The 17,426-nt window shown below is 41.9% G+C and overlaps 1 protein-coding gene across 1 annotated transcript; it reads right to left on the reverse strand.

Moving 5' to 3' along the window:
- Positions 1-2: 2 nt before the first annotated feature.
- XRCC3 (X-ray repair cross complementing 3) lies at positions 3-16,886 on the reverse strand. The gene is made up of 8 exons (XM_089522625.1): positions 16,860-16,886; positions 16,142-16,227; positions 13,899-14,036; positions 11,785-11,985; positions 9,487-9,641; positions 4,311-4,523; positions 1,912-1,958; positions 3-341 (listed from the first exon to the last, which is right to left on the reverse strand). Exons 2-8 carry the CDS (start codon positions 16,194-16,196, stop codon positions 104-106), a joined length of 1,047 nt encoding a protein of 348 aa, XP_089378751.1. The 5' UTR covers positions 16,197-16,227; positions 16,860-16,886; the 3' UTR covers positions 3-103.
- Between the last annotated feature and the right edge of the window lie 540 nt (positions 16,887-17,426).

The following is a 17,426-nucleotide window of genomic DNA, read 5'->3' on the forward strand; positions in this document are numbered from 1 at the left end:
TGGGTATATGTTATTTATTTTTATGTTATGAGAAAATCAATAAAAAATTATATATACACATACAAAAATAAGTAACCAGAGGGTTCTTGCTATATAAATTTCTTCATACTGCTGTCAAAGTTTCCTCCTTTATTCCCCGCACACCTTCCAAGTTTACTGTGTAGTGGCAAAAAGTCTGTGGCAGGTGAGGAGCAAAAACCACCCCCAACGTCCGTAAGACCCCTCTGCTGTGGTGACGCACATCGTCTGCACTCTGTATTGTCCGGCTTGCCATTAGTCTCATCAGCAGTTGATTGGACCAAGTTATTCCGAGTGCTGGAGCAACTCTCTGAGCTATGCAGCTGAAACACAAACACCTGCATTCACAAAAGATTCTTGCAATGTAAGCCATCTGATTAATGAGCTACAATTTGAACTGACTCAGAGGTGAGGACAGGCTTGTTTCTTTTTGGAGGCTGATTTTTCTCTTGGAGAAGAAAGAAGTCAATTTAAGAAAATGATTCCCCCCTCCCAGCTGATGAGCCAAATTAAAAGCTAGCAACCTAAAAGTCCATATAGATGGAGCTTTTCAAATTGATGCATCACTGCACAACCCTTTGTGGTCCCAAATCCATTACTGCTTGTATGTGGGGTGGGGATTTTAACTTTGCTCCCACCCTTGTGATCCTGCACTAAAGTATGGAGATGGGGGCAAGTGGGGAGAGGCTACTTCTGGGTCATTGTAGGAGGGAGATGGTAAGCTGCTTCCTTACTCCAGTGACCACAACTGCTATTTCTAGGCCACTGTTAGTGACAGTTAAGCAGTGACCTGGGCTACTTATGTTCCTGTGAGACAGAAGGAGTTTGTCTAACGAGGATGATTAAATCCAAGACATCTAGCATCAAAGAAAACAGTGCTGGGTTTTGCAGGTAATATCTTGAAAAGGCTGTCTTATTCTTATCATTTGCATTGTTTACAATGAACCCTTACATTTCCTAGCCTGTCACAGTGGAACAAAAAGATTCAAAGTAGAATGTCTAAGTCTGCTGCTGGGACAAGCATAGTTCCTATTATCTTGTCTGTTGTATTCAAGAGTGTTACGTACTGCTGTGATTTTGCTGATACTTTAAACCTGCATAAGAAAATGCTTTGTGGCTTAAACGTTTAATAAAAGGATTTATTAAAATTAGTTGTAAAGGAAAGGATCAAAAGGAGGAGGGGGTTAAAGAGGAAAAGTCAGAAATTGACCATAAGGCATAAATGAGGTACCATGTTGAAGAAAACAGTTTGCTCAGACATAAAAATTGCTATAAGCTCCTCCTAAGTTAAACATACAAAACATTTGGATCCATAGTCTAAAGTATCCTGACATCTGCTGATTACTGCTAGAATGTAAATAAGATAAGTGTGACAAAAACTGGGCTTTCTCCTTATTGGTAAGTTTGTATGTGTGTTATAGCCTATTGTTGCTCAGTTGCTGCCACTGCATTTTTAAAGAATTCAATATAAACTTGGTTGTATAATTGTTCATTTAAGGTGGAACCCTGGACTTTTAAACTTGGATTCTCCAAGTGCTGAGTTCAATTACCATCAAACTCCATGAACTTTAAAATGTTAAAACACATCCCCTTCAGTACTTCTCCTTGAACTAGTACATTGGGCAAGCACAAGTACATAGTACCAGCTTTTCCTATCTCATACTCTCTAAAAGCATGATGCCACTGAAGTTTTGGGGGTTTTGCTGCACGTGATTCTGTCCATAGTATCTATCAGAATCCCCTTTCTTCTCTCCACCCATGGTATAAGAGCTCTGCTTTTCTGGTATACATGAAAAGTCCCTCCTTAGATGTGTGGGGACACAGGGTTTATTACAAGTGAAAAAGCTAGTTTTTGAAGCTTCATGCACACACTGTCTTTCCAGATGCACTCACCCAGGACTATGAGCAGCGTCTCCAGATGCATCCATTGTGTCAGTTACCTGCAAGAGATCAAGGAAATGTTAGAATCATGGAACTGGAAGAGACCCAAAGGCCATGCATTCCAACCCCTTGCCTTGCAGGAAGATACAATCAGAGCACTCCTAATAGATGGCCTGTTTAAAAACCTCCAAAGGAGGAGACTCCACCACTCTCTGAAGCAGTGTGCTCCACTGTTGAGTAGGTTTTCCTGTCAGGAAGCTCTTGCTAATGTTTAGGTGGAATCTCTTTTCCTTTAGCTTTAATCCATTGCTCCGTGTCTTAGTCTCTGGAGCAGTAAGAAACAAGCCTGCTCCATCTTCAATGTGATATCCCTTCAAAGAACAAAAAATACTGGGGAGGACAATATTTTAATTTAAACTCATGGACAGGCAATGCTGTTTTTTGCCCCAATCAACAACATAGGTGTGGATTATTATCTTGAAATACAACATGTAAAAGAAATGGTACATTTCTTCTTAGGAAAGGGAGGAAAAGCAATTATGGCAAATTGCTGGTGGAAATTTCTTGCAGGAGAGTTCAGGAGCAGTCCTCTTATCCTGATGCTCTGCAAGGGACAGTCCCCTTCACTGCAAAAGAATACTGGCCTTGCCACAAACAGACACTCTGGACACAGCACTGGCTTGTGTTGGCTTAAGAGTAAATCGTGGCCAATACAATTTAACTTGAGCAGGCAGGGAGTGCAGCAAGGTTTTATTTCAGCATCCATGTATGTTTCTACTAGAGCAAGGTTAGTAATTGCATTCTCCTCATTATCATTTAGTTTTTAAGTGCATTTTGTGAATTTTAATGTACTGTATTTTCTGGTATATAAGACTACTTTTTAACCTAGGAAAATCTTCTCAAAAGTTGGGGGTCGTCTTATAGGGCAGGTGCTAAAACTTCCAAGCCGGACTGGAGAATCTGCGGTCGCCGCAAATGGTGGGGGGAGTTCAAAAATGGCTGCAGGGTATGGAAAAAAGAGCTGTTTGCACTACTGCTCTGATAGTCTTGGAGACAGGGAGGGCTGGGCAGGCAGGGGGAGCTGACCAATCCAAGCAGGCTTTGTATACAACAAGTTTTCCTGCTAAGTACCTGCATGTCATAAGCATTTGAATTAAAATTACCATATTGAAATCAAATCTGATGTTTTTTAAAAAATTATTTGGTATGCATTGGAAGAGGGGTAGTCTTATACGGTGAGTATATCCCAAACTCTATATTTTAACTGGAAAAGTTGGGGGTCGTCTTATATGCCCAGTCGTCTTATACGCCAGAAAATACGGTAGCAATTGTCCTCTTGGTGATTTTTAGAATGTGAAGTGATATTTAAACATCCCAAATTTATTCTGACTTTCCTCCAGTGAGCTCACAGAACATTCATTAATCCCACTTTTATTCTCACTACAACTCTGTGAGGAAGGTCAGGCTGAGAGTACAGTAAGGGGCCTGCAATCTCACAGTGACACAGGGAATTTCCTAGTTTAGCTAATGGCAATCTCCAGTCCCCAACACAGTACAGCACTCTTAACTAAGCCACACTTAGAGTACTCAAGGAAGAACAAGCATGTCTATACCCACTACCCCAGGAAATATGGTGAAAGTGTCAAATCTACAAACATCTTTCCTGCCACTTCTGGGTTATGTACTTCAGGGAAAAGGGTGTCTGCCAGGCCTACTTTTGATTTATTGTTGGGTGTCTTAAAATCATTCCCAAGTTATGGCGACCCTATCACAGAGTTTTCTGAGGCTATGGCTTGCCCTAGGTCACACCATAGGTTTCCATGGCTGAGCAACAATTAGAAATGCAGCCTTCAGAGTTATATTCCAACAGGTAGTCCACCTGAAACGTCGTTTCTGACCTTAATTAAATTAATTATACAGTGGGCCCTTGGTATCTGCTAGTTCCAGGACCCCTGTGGATACCAAAAGTCTCATATACAGTAACACTGTAAAATGGTGTCCCTTATAGAAAATGGCAAATCAAAGTTTGCTTTGTGGAATTTAAAAAAACCATTTTCAAGCCATGGATGATGATGATGATAATAATAGTTTATTTATATTTCCCGCCTCTCCCTGTGGATTGAGGCAGGATTACATAGTTGAATACATGGATGCAAAATCCTTGGATATGGAGGGCCGACTTTTTTTCTATCCTGCCTTTCTCCCAGGACAGGACTCAGATCCATGCCACCTATGATCATGAGATTTAATTAGACTGGAAAAATTACTTCTCGACCGCCAACTCCAAAAATTCCCCACCAGGAAGTTGCTCTGGTTTAGATGCAAAACTACACATAAGCCAGAATCTGTTTTAGTACAGAGAAACTTCCTGACAGTCTGCAGTCAATTAGAGTAAAATTCTGCTTCCTTACCTGATTAATGCATACTACGGGGATTTGGAATTTGCTGCTTAGTTGGTGAAGCTTTGCTCCAAACATCTGCAAATATTTGGCTTTCAGGACAGAATCTTTGGCGCCAAATTCACATCTGAATAAGGCAGCAATGGAATCAACAATGACAAGCCGCACCATGCCTCTGGAGAGCAGTATGCAAATCCTCTTAGTAATGCACTTGAGGAAAGCATCCTGCAATAAGAAGAAAGTTTCAGAAAGCAGATTGATAACGAGCTCAAGAGCAACACCTTTAACATTTCTAGCTTGACTGCAATTAAGGCCACAGCTGGAGTAATCTTGACTTGAGAAGTGCTTTGTGCTTGCATTTGCTTGCCAAACCAGCACAACAAACTGGGATAGTAATGCAGGAGTGATTTACTGACTCAGCAAGCAGAGTGGGGATTAGACTACAATACTGCAAATCGCTGCACATTAATTTGGGACTTAACTGCACCAAACTTCACTGAATGGATAAGAGGATTGCACTGCTCTATCGCCAGTATCCTACATCAGCTACTTAATTATAGACACATAACGAAGTAATGTCTCCTAGCATGACTCCCTGCAGCCCACCTCCAGCGTCACTGAGCAAAAGGGGGTCTGTTTAACTGCCAAATTGGGGTACACGCAGGATTACATTACTAATCCTGCCCCCCCCCCCCCCCCCCAGCAAGTGAGGCTGTGATGAGGAATTGCAACAGGGGTCTGTTTTTAATATATTAACTTAGTATTTTTATCTCTACCTTTCTAGTTAAACTTGTGAGTCACCTTGAGTTTCAGTTTAGGGAAGAAGGCAGGCTATCATACTGTTTGAACATGAGCTTATTTAATGTTTGTTTTCAGGTGGGAGGGAAGCTACTGTCAGCCTCTCTTTAAAAGCAGAACAATGTAAGTTATGATAGGACAGAAATTCTGCCTTAGTGCAAGACTGCATGGCCGAAATCTGTTTGCCTAGTCCTAAGTACAGATGATGTATTGGATCAATTGCTAAATAATAAATCAGAGCTTATGAAATTCCATTGATTCAACCAGTCTTACTGCAACTGTAACCAGCAAAAGGGCTTTTTATTTTACATTTGAATGTAACAATCCACTGGCTTTGCTCTAGCAACTGGCTTTAGGCCTAGATATGCTGCAACACAGAACAATTCTATCTTTATCTTCTTTGTCCTCTCCATCCCTTTTAATACAATTGATTGCTATCTTGTTTGCTCTGTTGTCCCTTATGCCTTAAGTCTGTCTCAGTGATATTGTCATGGGTGTTCTGCCAGTGCCCTTGCCTGTGGCAAACAGATTTGGGAAGTCTGCCCACTCTCCCAGTTGCAACCCCGAGGCACCAACAATTGTCCAGGAATGAAAGAACAAATTGACCTGACATCACAGTGTGGCTAGGCAGTTTTCCCCTTAAATGAACTGGCCTGATATTGAGAGGGGGCAAGCAGGCCATATTAATGTCAAGTAGAACAGAGGGGCCACAGAACAGCAGTGGGGAAAGCTTGGCCCAAGGGTTGCATGCAGCCTTCCCATGTAGACTTCCCACTTTCACCCTGGTTACTTCCAGTTTTTAAAAAGGCTATTTCTAGCCTCCCACCATGGCACTCCCTTTTCATGGTGGTGGGATTGTGTGTGCCAGTGAGGCAAGAGGGTATGCTGATGATACCAATGCTGATGAAAGCACTGCACGTCAGACAGGCTCTTGCAGACTAAACATGTCAAATACCTACTGGGTAGCAGTAGTAGTGGTGGAGTGACACTAGCAGTGGATCGTTCAAGAGACCATAGCTAACACTTCTTAGTACAGTGCAGAAGAAGGTACCAGTAAAGCACTTTTGAATGTCTTTTGCCATGAAAACGCTATAATGAAACAAGAGATAGTGTAAGAAGATGAGACTCCCAGGTTGGATGGCACTCAACAAGCTACTGGGGTACTGCAGAGTACAATTACAAGTAGTGCTGTGGTTAATAACACAACTGAACTCAAAAGGGATGTTCAGCTGTTGATATGCTGAAAGTCCAAAGCAGCACAACACATTTGTTGCTGTTGTGTGCCTTCAAGTCGTTTCCAACTTATGGCGCCAACTTATGGCGACCCAAAGGTGAACCAAACATGAAATGTGAGAAGCATAAACACGGGAAGCTAGACATTTTAAAATAAGAAATTGAATGTATACATATCTATAGCACTTAGTGCACTTAAGCACTACCTAAGTGGTTTACAATGTGTAAGTTAATTGCCCCCAACAAGCTGCATATTCATTTTAGTGACCTCGGAAGGATGCTAGGCTGAGTCGACGCTAAGCCTCTGGCTGGGACTGAACTCACAACCTTATGATTTGTGAGTAAGTGGCTGCAATACAGGCATTTAACCATTGTGCCACCAGGGCTCCTGGTGCATACCTTAAATTTATGCTTTTTGTTGTGTACCTTCAATTTTCATGCCTCCTTCCTCAGAGTCTAAATCCAGCTTTGCGTATGATACGTTCAGTGTACAAATTAAACAGTGATAAAATGCAGCCTTGCCTGACTCCCTTGTCAAATGGAAACCATTCTGTTTCTTCTTATTCTGTCCTGATGGTGGTCTTTTGTCCTGGGTACTGCCCAGTAGCAGTCTGACTTCTCAGCAAAAGCCTGTCTGACATGGGAGAACTTCCAGCAGCAGCAGTGTTACCATCAGCATAGCATCTTGCCCCACAGGAGCATGCAATCCCACTGCCAAAAATAAAAAAAATATATAGTGCTATCCTATGTATTTGCCGCGAGTGACTCACATTTTTCTTTTTCCAGTGTGTCTGAGAACTAAAGCATAGTTGTGCCCATTGGCTACAATTCTTTATTTCCTGGAAACTCTTCCAGAAGCAGGACCAGTCCACGGACTACCAGTTTCAGTAGTACTGGTCTACTTAATCTACATTTAAGTAGTAGTAAGTTCTGCAATCAAAATTTCAGTGACTTGTTGTTGTTATTATTATTATTATTATTATTATTATTATTAACCTTTATTTATAAAGCGCTGTAAATTTACACAGCGCTGTACATACAATCTTTTTAATTGGACGGTTCCCTGCCCTCAGGCTTACAATCTAGAAAGACACGACACAGAGGGAGTGGTGGTGGGGAAGGGGCATCTCTAGTAGGATAATACATATAAAATACATAGCAATACAGGAAATGATTCAATAAAACAGACAACAAAAGAACATCAAATAGCAAGTGACAATTATGCAATGCCTGGGAACGCTGCCCTGAACAGAATGGTCTTCAACTCCGTTTTGAAGCTTGGAAAAATGGCATGCTTTATTCATAAAATGGTGTTTTAACTATTCAATTTGTCCTGATACTTCTAGTTGTGAAGAGAAACAGGAACTTATGCAGAATACTAGAAATATTAGTCCCAGTGCACTCTTACACATATCTACTCAGAAGCAAGACTAAGTGAATTTAATGGGGTTTCCTCTAAGAAAGGTGGATATGGAATTTTACTTCTCTGGCCTCCAGAATTTTGACAATAGTTAATCAATTTTCAAGCATGTCTTATCTATCCTGAGTTCTACAGCTGTTTTGTTTTTTATTAGGGTGGGTGGGAAGAGGAGAACTACGAAAGCCTAGATTTCCAGGACACTAAATTATGCATCTGTTATCCGATGTTGTTTTGTTCTAGCCCTCCAAGAACTGCAGCATGATGAATACTTGAATTGCCAAACTACTGCCTACAGACAGTGACCTTTTGAATGATATTGTTAAATTCTAGGCAGAACACAAAAAGCAAACTGTTGACATTTTATGTGTACTCTTGCCCTTTGGACATCAAAATAATTTTACTGAAATTTGGAGAAAAGGTTAATTTGATGTGTTTTATCAAGGTCTTCTGATGTTTTCTCACTGACATTTGGAATGAGACAGATCAGCCAGTATCAGAAAACTGAAGGTAAAATATTAATAATCGTTGTTTATTTACAGCTTCCACCCCACCCCCCCAACAAGGCTATATCCACAACTTATTTACATGTCTATAAACTGGATTAAGACTGGAATCCCTTTGGTGGTTTACACTGGATTGCACTTTTTAGGAGTTAGCACAGGGGTGGTATCTTAATCTGGGGTGCAAAAGCAGTGTAACACCAGGATAATCATTATGCATTCTAGTAGCCGGCCAGAGTTCTACACTGTTTGGTGGTTGGGAAGTGTACTCTGTTAGATATGGCTATCATTCCAAGGACTCTCCAAGATTTTGTTTAGTACCAAACTGATAACACGCTGTTATAAGCTTGACTTCTGGGAAATCATGCATAACAGAGAAAGCATTCCAGGCCTTTAGCTGAGGGAGTCAGCATTCCATTACAGCAAATGGTGGGACTAGAGGTCTTTAACGGTTAGTTCTAACAAGGCTGTGCAATGGCAAAAATTCAAGATCCCTGTGGTTGGTTATGGGTTCTCAGTTGCAGTGATGCCCATGGAAGAGCAACTCCCAAAGTTTATACACTGAAGAAGCAAACACAGGAAACTAATGTGTAGGGGTGACTCATTTCCCATTCCAATAGCTATGGTCCAAAACACACTGCAGAAATAATCCAGTATGAGACCGCTTTAACTGCCCTGGCTCAGTGCCAGGGAATCCTGGGAATTGTAATTTATTGCAGCTCCAGGGCTCTCTGATAGAGAAGGCTAAATGTCACAGAAAACTAGTTTTCAGAATTCCCTAGCCAGGGCAGTTAAAGAGATTTCAAACTGGATTCTTTCTGCTATGTGGTTTGGACCTATGAGAACAACACAAGCAGGAAATTTTACGCTCACAGTCACACCTCTTTTCCCAATCTTAAACTACCAAGCTAATGCAAAATTATCTAGCAGAGTCTACTAAATGCAAGTTAACCTTTTCTTTGCCACTGATAGCTATTAATGTTTGTCCAGGATGCTAACAAGGATTCTGTCTGCCTGCCTGCAGATGGCATGTTCACTACAGAAATTAAGTACAGGACTGAGTAACAGATGTCTGAGCAGCATTGCCTAGTACAGTTATGCAGTCCAGTATAACTCCAACCCAATGCAACTCCAGTCCCTCTCTGCCAGTGTAAATTTACACAACTATTGAACAGGATCTCAGCCTCAATACTTTCAAGAAGCCCCAAAACAAAACAAAAATTGTTCTGGCACTCACCAGGTCTGCTGCATGCTCAACAAAAATACCATTTCCAAATTTTATCTTTTCCACCACATTTGGTGGAACATCATCTCTCAGATTTGCCTGCTGCTGAATCAGTTGCTGCAGGCGTTTGTTTGGGAAAGCATCCTCTGTGCAAATGTAAACAGCGCCTGCAATAAAGAAGATAATTTTTTATTTAATTTTTAAAGTATAATATCCATTCCAAAAATCCATACCATATTACACACATACAATTACATAAACATCTAGCACCCCCTGCTCCTTCCCTTCTTCCTCTTCTCTATACCTTCTAATAATCATCCCTATCTTCCCCACTCTTATTCCTTCTAATGCCCTTCCCTATCTCCTTCTCCTTCCAACTCTCTCCTCCTACCTTTCAAACCTTCACTCCCTCCTCTCCTCCTACCTATTATTTACTACTCAACCCTTCTCCTTCACACAGTCTTCACACGCTATCCAATCTTCTCCTCCCATGTAACCCTCCACACTTACTCTAACCAAAAAGAAGATAATTTTTGAGACTGCAGGCTTCTCATCATCAGTCAGTGTGAACAACACAGACATAGTAGTGATTTTTTATGGGGTAAGTGCAGAAAAACTATTAATAGGTATGGCTTGTGCCAAAAAAAGGAGTCCTGGTTTTGCTTCTATCTACTAGCTTATGTGGACATGTAAGGAAACCTGCCCCCAGCCCCATTTGGGTTCAAGCATGGAGGCATTAGTGAATTGAAGACAACAGTATATTTAATGGCATAATGGTCCAGAAGCCAGAATTCAAACTCAGCAATCCAGCACCAAAGCAAACGTATATGTCGCCATTTATAAAAGATTTGGCAAATCTACCCAGAAACAGCACACAGGAGTATAACAGATATTGTTTAGCCAATCCTTAAAAAGCAGTTTAATTTTGATTTAAACCGTCTAATTAAAAATAATAATAATTATAAGCTGCTCTGAGAGCCTTTAGGGTTGAAGGGCAGGGTATAAATACCGTAAAAAATATTTTCCTCAATCTCAAAGGTTCTACAGGATCCCTTGGCATACTGATATTCCAGACTAACATAGCTATGTCTCGTAGTTATTTCTGTTCTCATAGCTATTTTTGTTAGGGCTCAAACACCAAATGAAAATTATTCATGCCGAATTTCCCCCTAACATCTCCAAATTGTTACTGCTATTGCTAGGTAGTGCCAGTCAGTCAATAATAGGGTCAAAATGTTCTGTAACTGCATGATTTGTTTTTTCTTGAGACTCTTAAGAAGTTGCTAACTCTGCAATTTCTGAAAATTTCCTTAAAGATTCTTTTCCTTCAGCATGTCTCTACCTTACTTTTCTCTTATGGTCAACCACCGGCCTTTCCACATCAGACAGTGATGGGGAGCAACCATAGTTCAGTAGTAGAGCACATCTTATATGGAAAAGGTTCCAAACACAATCCCTGGCACAGACAGTTAAAAAGGATTAAAATAAAATAAGCCAGAATACTATTTGGGACGTTATGCCAGCCTAAGTCCTATTTATACTGGCAACTGTATTCCATAAATAAGAGATGGGGGAACGGGAGCTTAGACACCCCACAAATTCTTTAAACAAATCTGGCCTAAAATGCATCTGAAAAAATGGTCAAAACCCATCCAAACTACCACAAAACCTTGGTAGTACAGGTCCCTCTCATCTTCAATATTCTCTACAATGCCCCCCAAAACACTTAAATTTGACTGCACTGTAGGCTCCTAGTATCTGCTGGAGTCTGGTTCCAGGATCCTCTGTGAATACCAAAACCCGTGGATGCTCAAGCCTCATTATATACAGTGGTGTAGTAAAATGATGTCCTTTATAATATCAAATGACAATATCAAGGTTTGTTTTTTGGATCGTTTAAAAAATGTATTTTCCAGCTGTGGATGGTTGACTTCATGGATACGGATGGCCGACTGTACTTTGGCTGCTATCTGGAAGTGAAAGAATTTCACTTTCTCTTGTGTTAGTGTAGGCTGTGTGTGTGTGTGCACGCATGCGCGTAAACCTCCACCCCAACCCGCACGATTGCCCACCCTGTTTTAGCACCTTTGCCTAAGGAGGTATTCCCTTACGTAAGTAATTCCTCCTTCGCCTGCAGTACAAGCCAACATCAAGACTGGAAGTAACACTGGGACAGCTCTGCTGCCAACCCCAGGCAAATCACTTCATAGGCACTGGGGCTGGCAGCAGAGATTTAAATCAGTTAAACCTTCTTAGAAAAAGTAAGGTAAACATGTTTTAAATAAATAAACCAAGGTAAATTTTTCTTACCGGACTCTAGGCCACCGTATTTATATGGATATTGTACAGAAAGGGTCAGCTGCAAAGCAATTTGGGTCTTCCCTGCTGAGCTCTCACCAGCAATTTCAGTAATTCCTGTCAGGGGGATGCCACCTTTGAGAAAGCCATCTAAGACTGGACAGCCGAGGCTTAACTTCTTGTGTTGTTTTTTGTCTTGGAATAGCTGAAGAGCTAAAACAGCAATTCAAGAGAGAAAAATAGTCTTGAAACAAAACAAATTTAAGGGTTTGAAAGCTTTTTTGTGGGGGAAGTCACCATATGATGAATTGGGCTCAAGGCCATGAAGGTTCATGCTGCCAATCTCTTCCTTTAGTTGGTCTCAAGGTGCTACAAGATTCCTTTGTATACTGTGTTCTCTTCCAACTCTATGATTCTATGATTCATTGTTTTCTAGAAAATATATCAGTGGTAGCCATGTTGGCCATACAGCAAAGTACAGAAACATCCAAAATCCACACAGCAGCAATACCTTTATAGAATCATAGAGTTGGAGGGCCATCCTGTCCAGATAATGAGAAAACAGAAACAGTTAAACATTTCAAATGTTTTGAATCAAACACTGATCAAAATGGTGAAGAAATCAGAAGAAGACTAGGAATGGGAAGGGGAACTATGAAGGAACTAGCCAAGATCCTAAAGGGCAAAGATATACAACTGAGCACTAAAGTTAGAATTGTCCCAGTCATTGTATTCCCCATCATCATGTATGAATGTGAGAGCTGGACAGCAAAGATGGTGCATAAGAGGAAAACTCTTGAGATGTGGTCCTGGAGGAGAGTACTCAGGATATCGTAGATGGCCAAGAAGACAAATGAGTCCTTGAACAAATCAAGACTGAATTCTCCCTGGAAGCCAAGAAAATGAAACCGAAGCTGTCATACTTTGGGCATTTCATGAGAAGGCATGACTCATTAGAAAAGACATAATGCTAGGGAAAGTAGAAGAAAGAGAGGAAGACCACAAACAAGATGGATAAACTCAATCAGGGAGGACATGGGCCTGAGTCTGAAGGATCTAAACAGAGCAGTTGAGGACAGGGATGCTTGGAGATGTCTCATCCACAGGCTCACCATGAGTTGCAATCAACTTGAAAACAGTTAACAAGAACAACCATCTTAACTGAGAACATTTATAACAAAATCTTAACAAAATGTAGGCCTAGCTTGCATCATGTATTTTGTGCATTTTTGCTGGCCAATAAAGGTGTCACTGCTGTGTGGATTTTGGATATTACTGTAGTAATCTTTTTCTAGTTCAGGCTTTCACCTACAAACACTATTACAATTCATGCAGCTGATCTAGAAAAGGAAACAAGTATAGATTTTATGCCTTTATGGGAGGCCCAGCAGTGCTGCAACAGGAATGATGAACCGTTTCCTGATCTCTACCCAGCTGTGACAATGTTGTGGTTAGTCTAAATAGTTAGACAACAGTATAAGCTACTCAAGGTTGCTTACATAACTGTGATTATGGATTTTTTTTATTTCAGAACTACTATCCTGAAATACCTCTCTCTGTCTACAAGGTACAACTAATTCTAGGTGGTTGTGCTTTATCTGTATTTATACTTCTTCTTTTTTTAAGTATCTGGCTATATTTTAGAGATAAAATTTTAAGATCACAAGCTAAAAAGTGATCTTAAAGAAAAATGAATAGCAATGTAACAGCCTAAATCCAATTGCTAGTTCAAACTAGGATAGATGGATGCTGAGTCAACATTTATTTAAATTCCCTCAGTTCAATGAATCTACTCTAGTTGGTTCAAGCAAATGGATTTAGGCCATGAAATATGCCAGCAACCATAAGTATATGATTTGGAGGAACTCACATTAAAAAAAAAACCTCTAGAATAAAACAATTCATAAAAACAACAAAGAAGGAACAAGATGAACCTGTCTAAGGAGATTATTTCAAAGGTTAGGTGCCCCACCTACATTTACAGGGGAAAGGAAGACAAGACCTGAGAAACTGAAAAAAGATCAAGAGTAGTTTCACATACAGAACACACTCAGGTTGTTTTTCTAAAACGTTTTAAAAGCAAGAACAACAACCAAAACATACACACAAAAAGTGGAGTCATTTACCTGTAAGGACAGGATGTTTTCTCACAGCACTAGAAAGTGTTCTTAGCAAGTACTGTACATCCGCAGTAGATAATTTTGTCACCCTTTGCAAATCCGCTTGGGAAAGATTGAAAATCTCTCTAATTGATTTTAGGTTTGCTGAAATGAGAAGAGTGATAAAGTATAACCAGCTTTGTTGGGGTTTTCACGTGAAAAGTAATAGCTGCAAAATATAGGAGGACACATATATTATTACTTTCTTCTTGCATCTTGCTATCACATGCCGGGTTATCTGGGAAAAAACTAAAAGGGACTTACTTTAGAACAGATTTGTATAAGATTTTGCTGACTGTGCTAAGGTATATTTATCCTTTCGTACCATGAGGACAGCATGGTGTAGTAGTTTGAGTGTTGGACTATGACTCAGGAAGACCAGGGTTCAAATCCCTGCTCAGCTATGGAAACCCACTGGATGACCTTGGGCAAGTCACACTCTCACAGCCTTAGAGGAAGGCAATAGCAAACCTCCTGTGAATAGATCGTGCCAGGAAAACCCTACGACACAGTTGCCATAAATTAGAATTGACTTGAAGGCACATAGTAACACTAACCACCACCTACTTCCATATCAGAGACAGAGAACATCTGATCCTTCTGATGTTGTTGGGCTACAATTCCCATCAGACTTAGATGACATACCAAATGGAGATGATGAGAAATGGAATCCAACATCTTCTAGAGACATGTTCCCCGTCACTATTCACACATCTGAGGAAGTAGATCAAGTCAACAGAAACATACGCTACAACTTCTTTCACTCGGTTAGTTAATCTCAAGGGTGCTACGCGATCCCTTTGCATATTCACACATTAACTAGGATTACATTGCAATCTTATAAGTGTGTCATAAGATAAAAATAAACCAGTCCCAAAATGTTGTTGGGGTTTACTCTAGGAAAATGCATAGGGTTGCAGCCTGTTTATAGGGAAACCTATACAGAGGCAGGCACCAGCTTATTGTCCAATTGACTGTGATTGAGTTCATGTAACAATATCAGGGTGGGTGCCCCCTCCACCTGGATCATGAGGTGCCCCTGGATCCAGATACAACTAAACCCACTAAGAATAATAATAGTGTTTTAACAATATTATTTACAATATTATGTTAATCCATGCATGCCCCGTTGAAATTGGTGGAAAATTTCTGAACAAACCTTCATAGGATCGAGCTGAAAAGATGGTGTGCATTTATTTGCTTGTTATTATTTTTATAAAATTGAATGGGTCCCATATTCTGAAAAAACCCATCTTCCTCCATTTTCTCATAGTTCTTCATGGTATCATTGGCCTGTTACAAATGGGCATAAAAGTACGAACTGGGTCCGTACTAGGGTTAGGAAGGGGCGTCACTTCTTGACGCCACTAACCCTAGTACGGCCCAAGTCTGTACAAAATGGCGGCGCCCTATGCACACGGGCACCGCCATGACTACGTCACGACTGTGCTGCATCTAAACGGGGTGGCGCAGTTGTGATGTAGTGGGGCCGCGCAAGAGCGCCTAGGGCACCCTTTCTGTGGCCCCGGAAGGAGCTCCGTTTCGGAGCTCCTTCCAGCTTTGCATCGCTGGGCGCAGCCTTTACATGCCTGTGCCAGCGACGCAGAGAAGAAAGGGGCCAAGTGGCCCCTTTCTCCTCCTCCCCGCTGACACCGGGTGTCCTTGGGGCTTTAAGCCCCAAGGACACCCCTTTCCAGGCCGCAGAGAAGCGGCCTTTTGCAGCTTCCCTGTGGCCTGGAAAGCGGCGGATCGGGGCCTTGGAGGCTGCCGTTGTGGCAGCTGAGGCCCTGATCCGGCGGGGAAAGGGCCGGTTACAGGCTGCCCCAAACGGGTGGTCTGTCATGCGCCATAGTATCTGTAAAAGTTTGCATATGCATTTTTCTTGCGTTAAGCCACACTAAGTTTGTAGAAAGCTGCATAAATGCTACTACAATGTGTTTTCTCAGATGTTTGGCCAGGTCTTTCATCTGTGGTTAGTTGACGTGGTGACTATTCTCCACCTTTGTTGCTGCCGCCACAAACTACCCTTCAAATGCAACATATTAATTGAGCGCTTGCTGCTCAGCTCCTTTCAAGAATCAAGGCTGAAACCCAGGGCTGACAAAACGGTGTCTATTTATTTAGGACTCCTGAGAGCTTTGCAGAAAGAGAATAATGATGGTACGGTGTGCAAGCCTGACAAGGGGGATACATAGCCAGAGAGAGATTACCTTTCTTAATGGCTGCAATCACTCTCGGGTTCACGTCAAGCTGATCCCAATCCATTTCTTGACAGTTGCAAAGCCAGAAACGTATTCTGCAACACAGGAAAGACAGCAAGCATTGATCAGGAAGGAATGCGAATGCGCAGCAGCATCAGAAAGAGGCGGCTAGAAAGAGCAGTGCTCACTTTGCTCAGAAATAACCCGGTTTGAAAGCGCTTCAGCTGCCCTCCTGGGGGCTCAGGAAGGCAGGGAATGCAGGCAGCCTGAGAGCCGGGAGATGGCTCTGGGGACCGTGGTTCGAGTCCTTGGGCAAAAGGTCACACTCTCTCAGCCTCAAGGGAGGAGAAACAGTCACAGAGCGTTGCTCCAATTTAATTAAGGTAAACATGAATATTACTTAAATGCTTTATATTTTGTAAAAAGCATAAACCGCTTTTGACATTTGTTTGTTTGTTTATATTTGTTTATTTAGAAATGAATCCTGCTCCCCAAAAACAACAACAACAACAACAACAAACAACTCGAGGCAGGAAGGCCCTGGAGGCACAAAGCACCGCAACAATCGCCCAGCCATCATCAACGCCTTGATTAATTAGTTATTAATTAACAGTGGCCTAATTAACCCCAACGCCATCATCCCGTGGATTTCCCTCAGCTCGATTAAACTAAGAGACGCCTCTACAAACACAAAAGGCGTGAATAGATACATTTCGCAGCGACTGACCGAACAACGGAGGGAACTGCAGCTCGGCGCCCTCGCCGAGAGTCATCTGAGCCCGCGCAAGGCCTGCGCCAATCACAGGGCGCGAAAACACAGTGACGTTGCGCTACAGCCAATCGCGAGAAGCCTCATGCTTCTACCCCCACCCCTCTTCGCTTACCATTGGCTAGCAAAGACGTCGATCTATTTTGAGAGGCGCTGATTGGATGACTGAAGCTTCTTGTTGGGTAGGTTTTGGACGTTTCGCCCTGTGGCGGCCGCTACTGTGTTGAAGGCGGCTCTCATTGGCTAGAGGAGACGTCGATCTACTTTTAGAGACGCTGATCTGATAGCTGCGCTAAGGTACTGGCTTCCTATTGGGCAGCAATGGAGGAGGGCGGGGTTTGGGCGTGCCTCCCTGTAGAATCCGCGGATGTGGTGGAAGCGGCGGCGAAGGCTTTTATTGGGTAAAACACACGTCGATTTATTTTAAAAACGCTGATTGGATAGATGGGGCAAAGTACAGGGTTCCTATTGGGTAGTAGTAGGAAAGGGGTGGGGTTTGGGCGTGCCCGCGGCTGGGGTGGAAGG

This window comes from Sceloporus occidentalis, unplaced genomic scaffold (genome assembly GCF_023333645.1).
Source record: "Sceloporus occidentalis isolate IW3139 unplaced genomic scaffold, rSceOcc1.0.p SCAF_4, whole genome shotgun sequence".
NCBI lineage: Eukaryota > Metazoa > Chordata > Lepidosauria > Squamata > Phrynosomatidae > Sceloporus > Sceloporus occidentalis.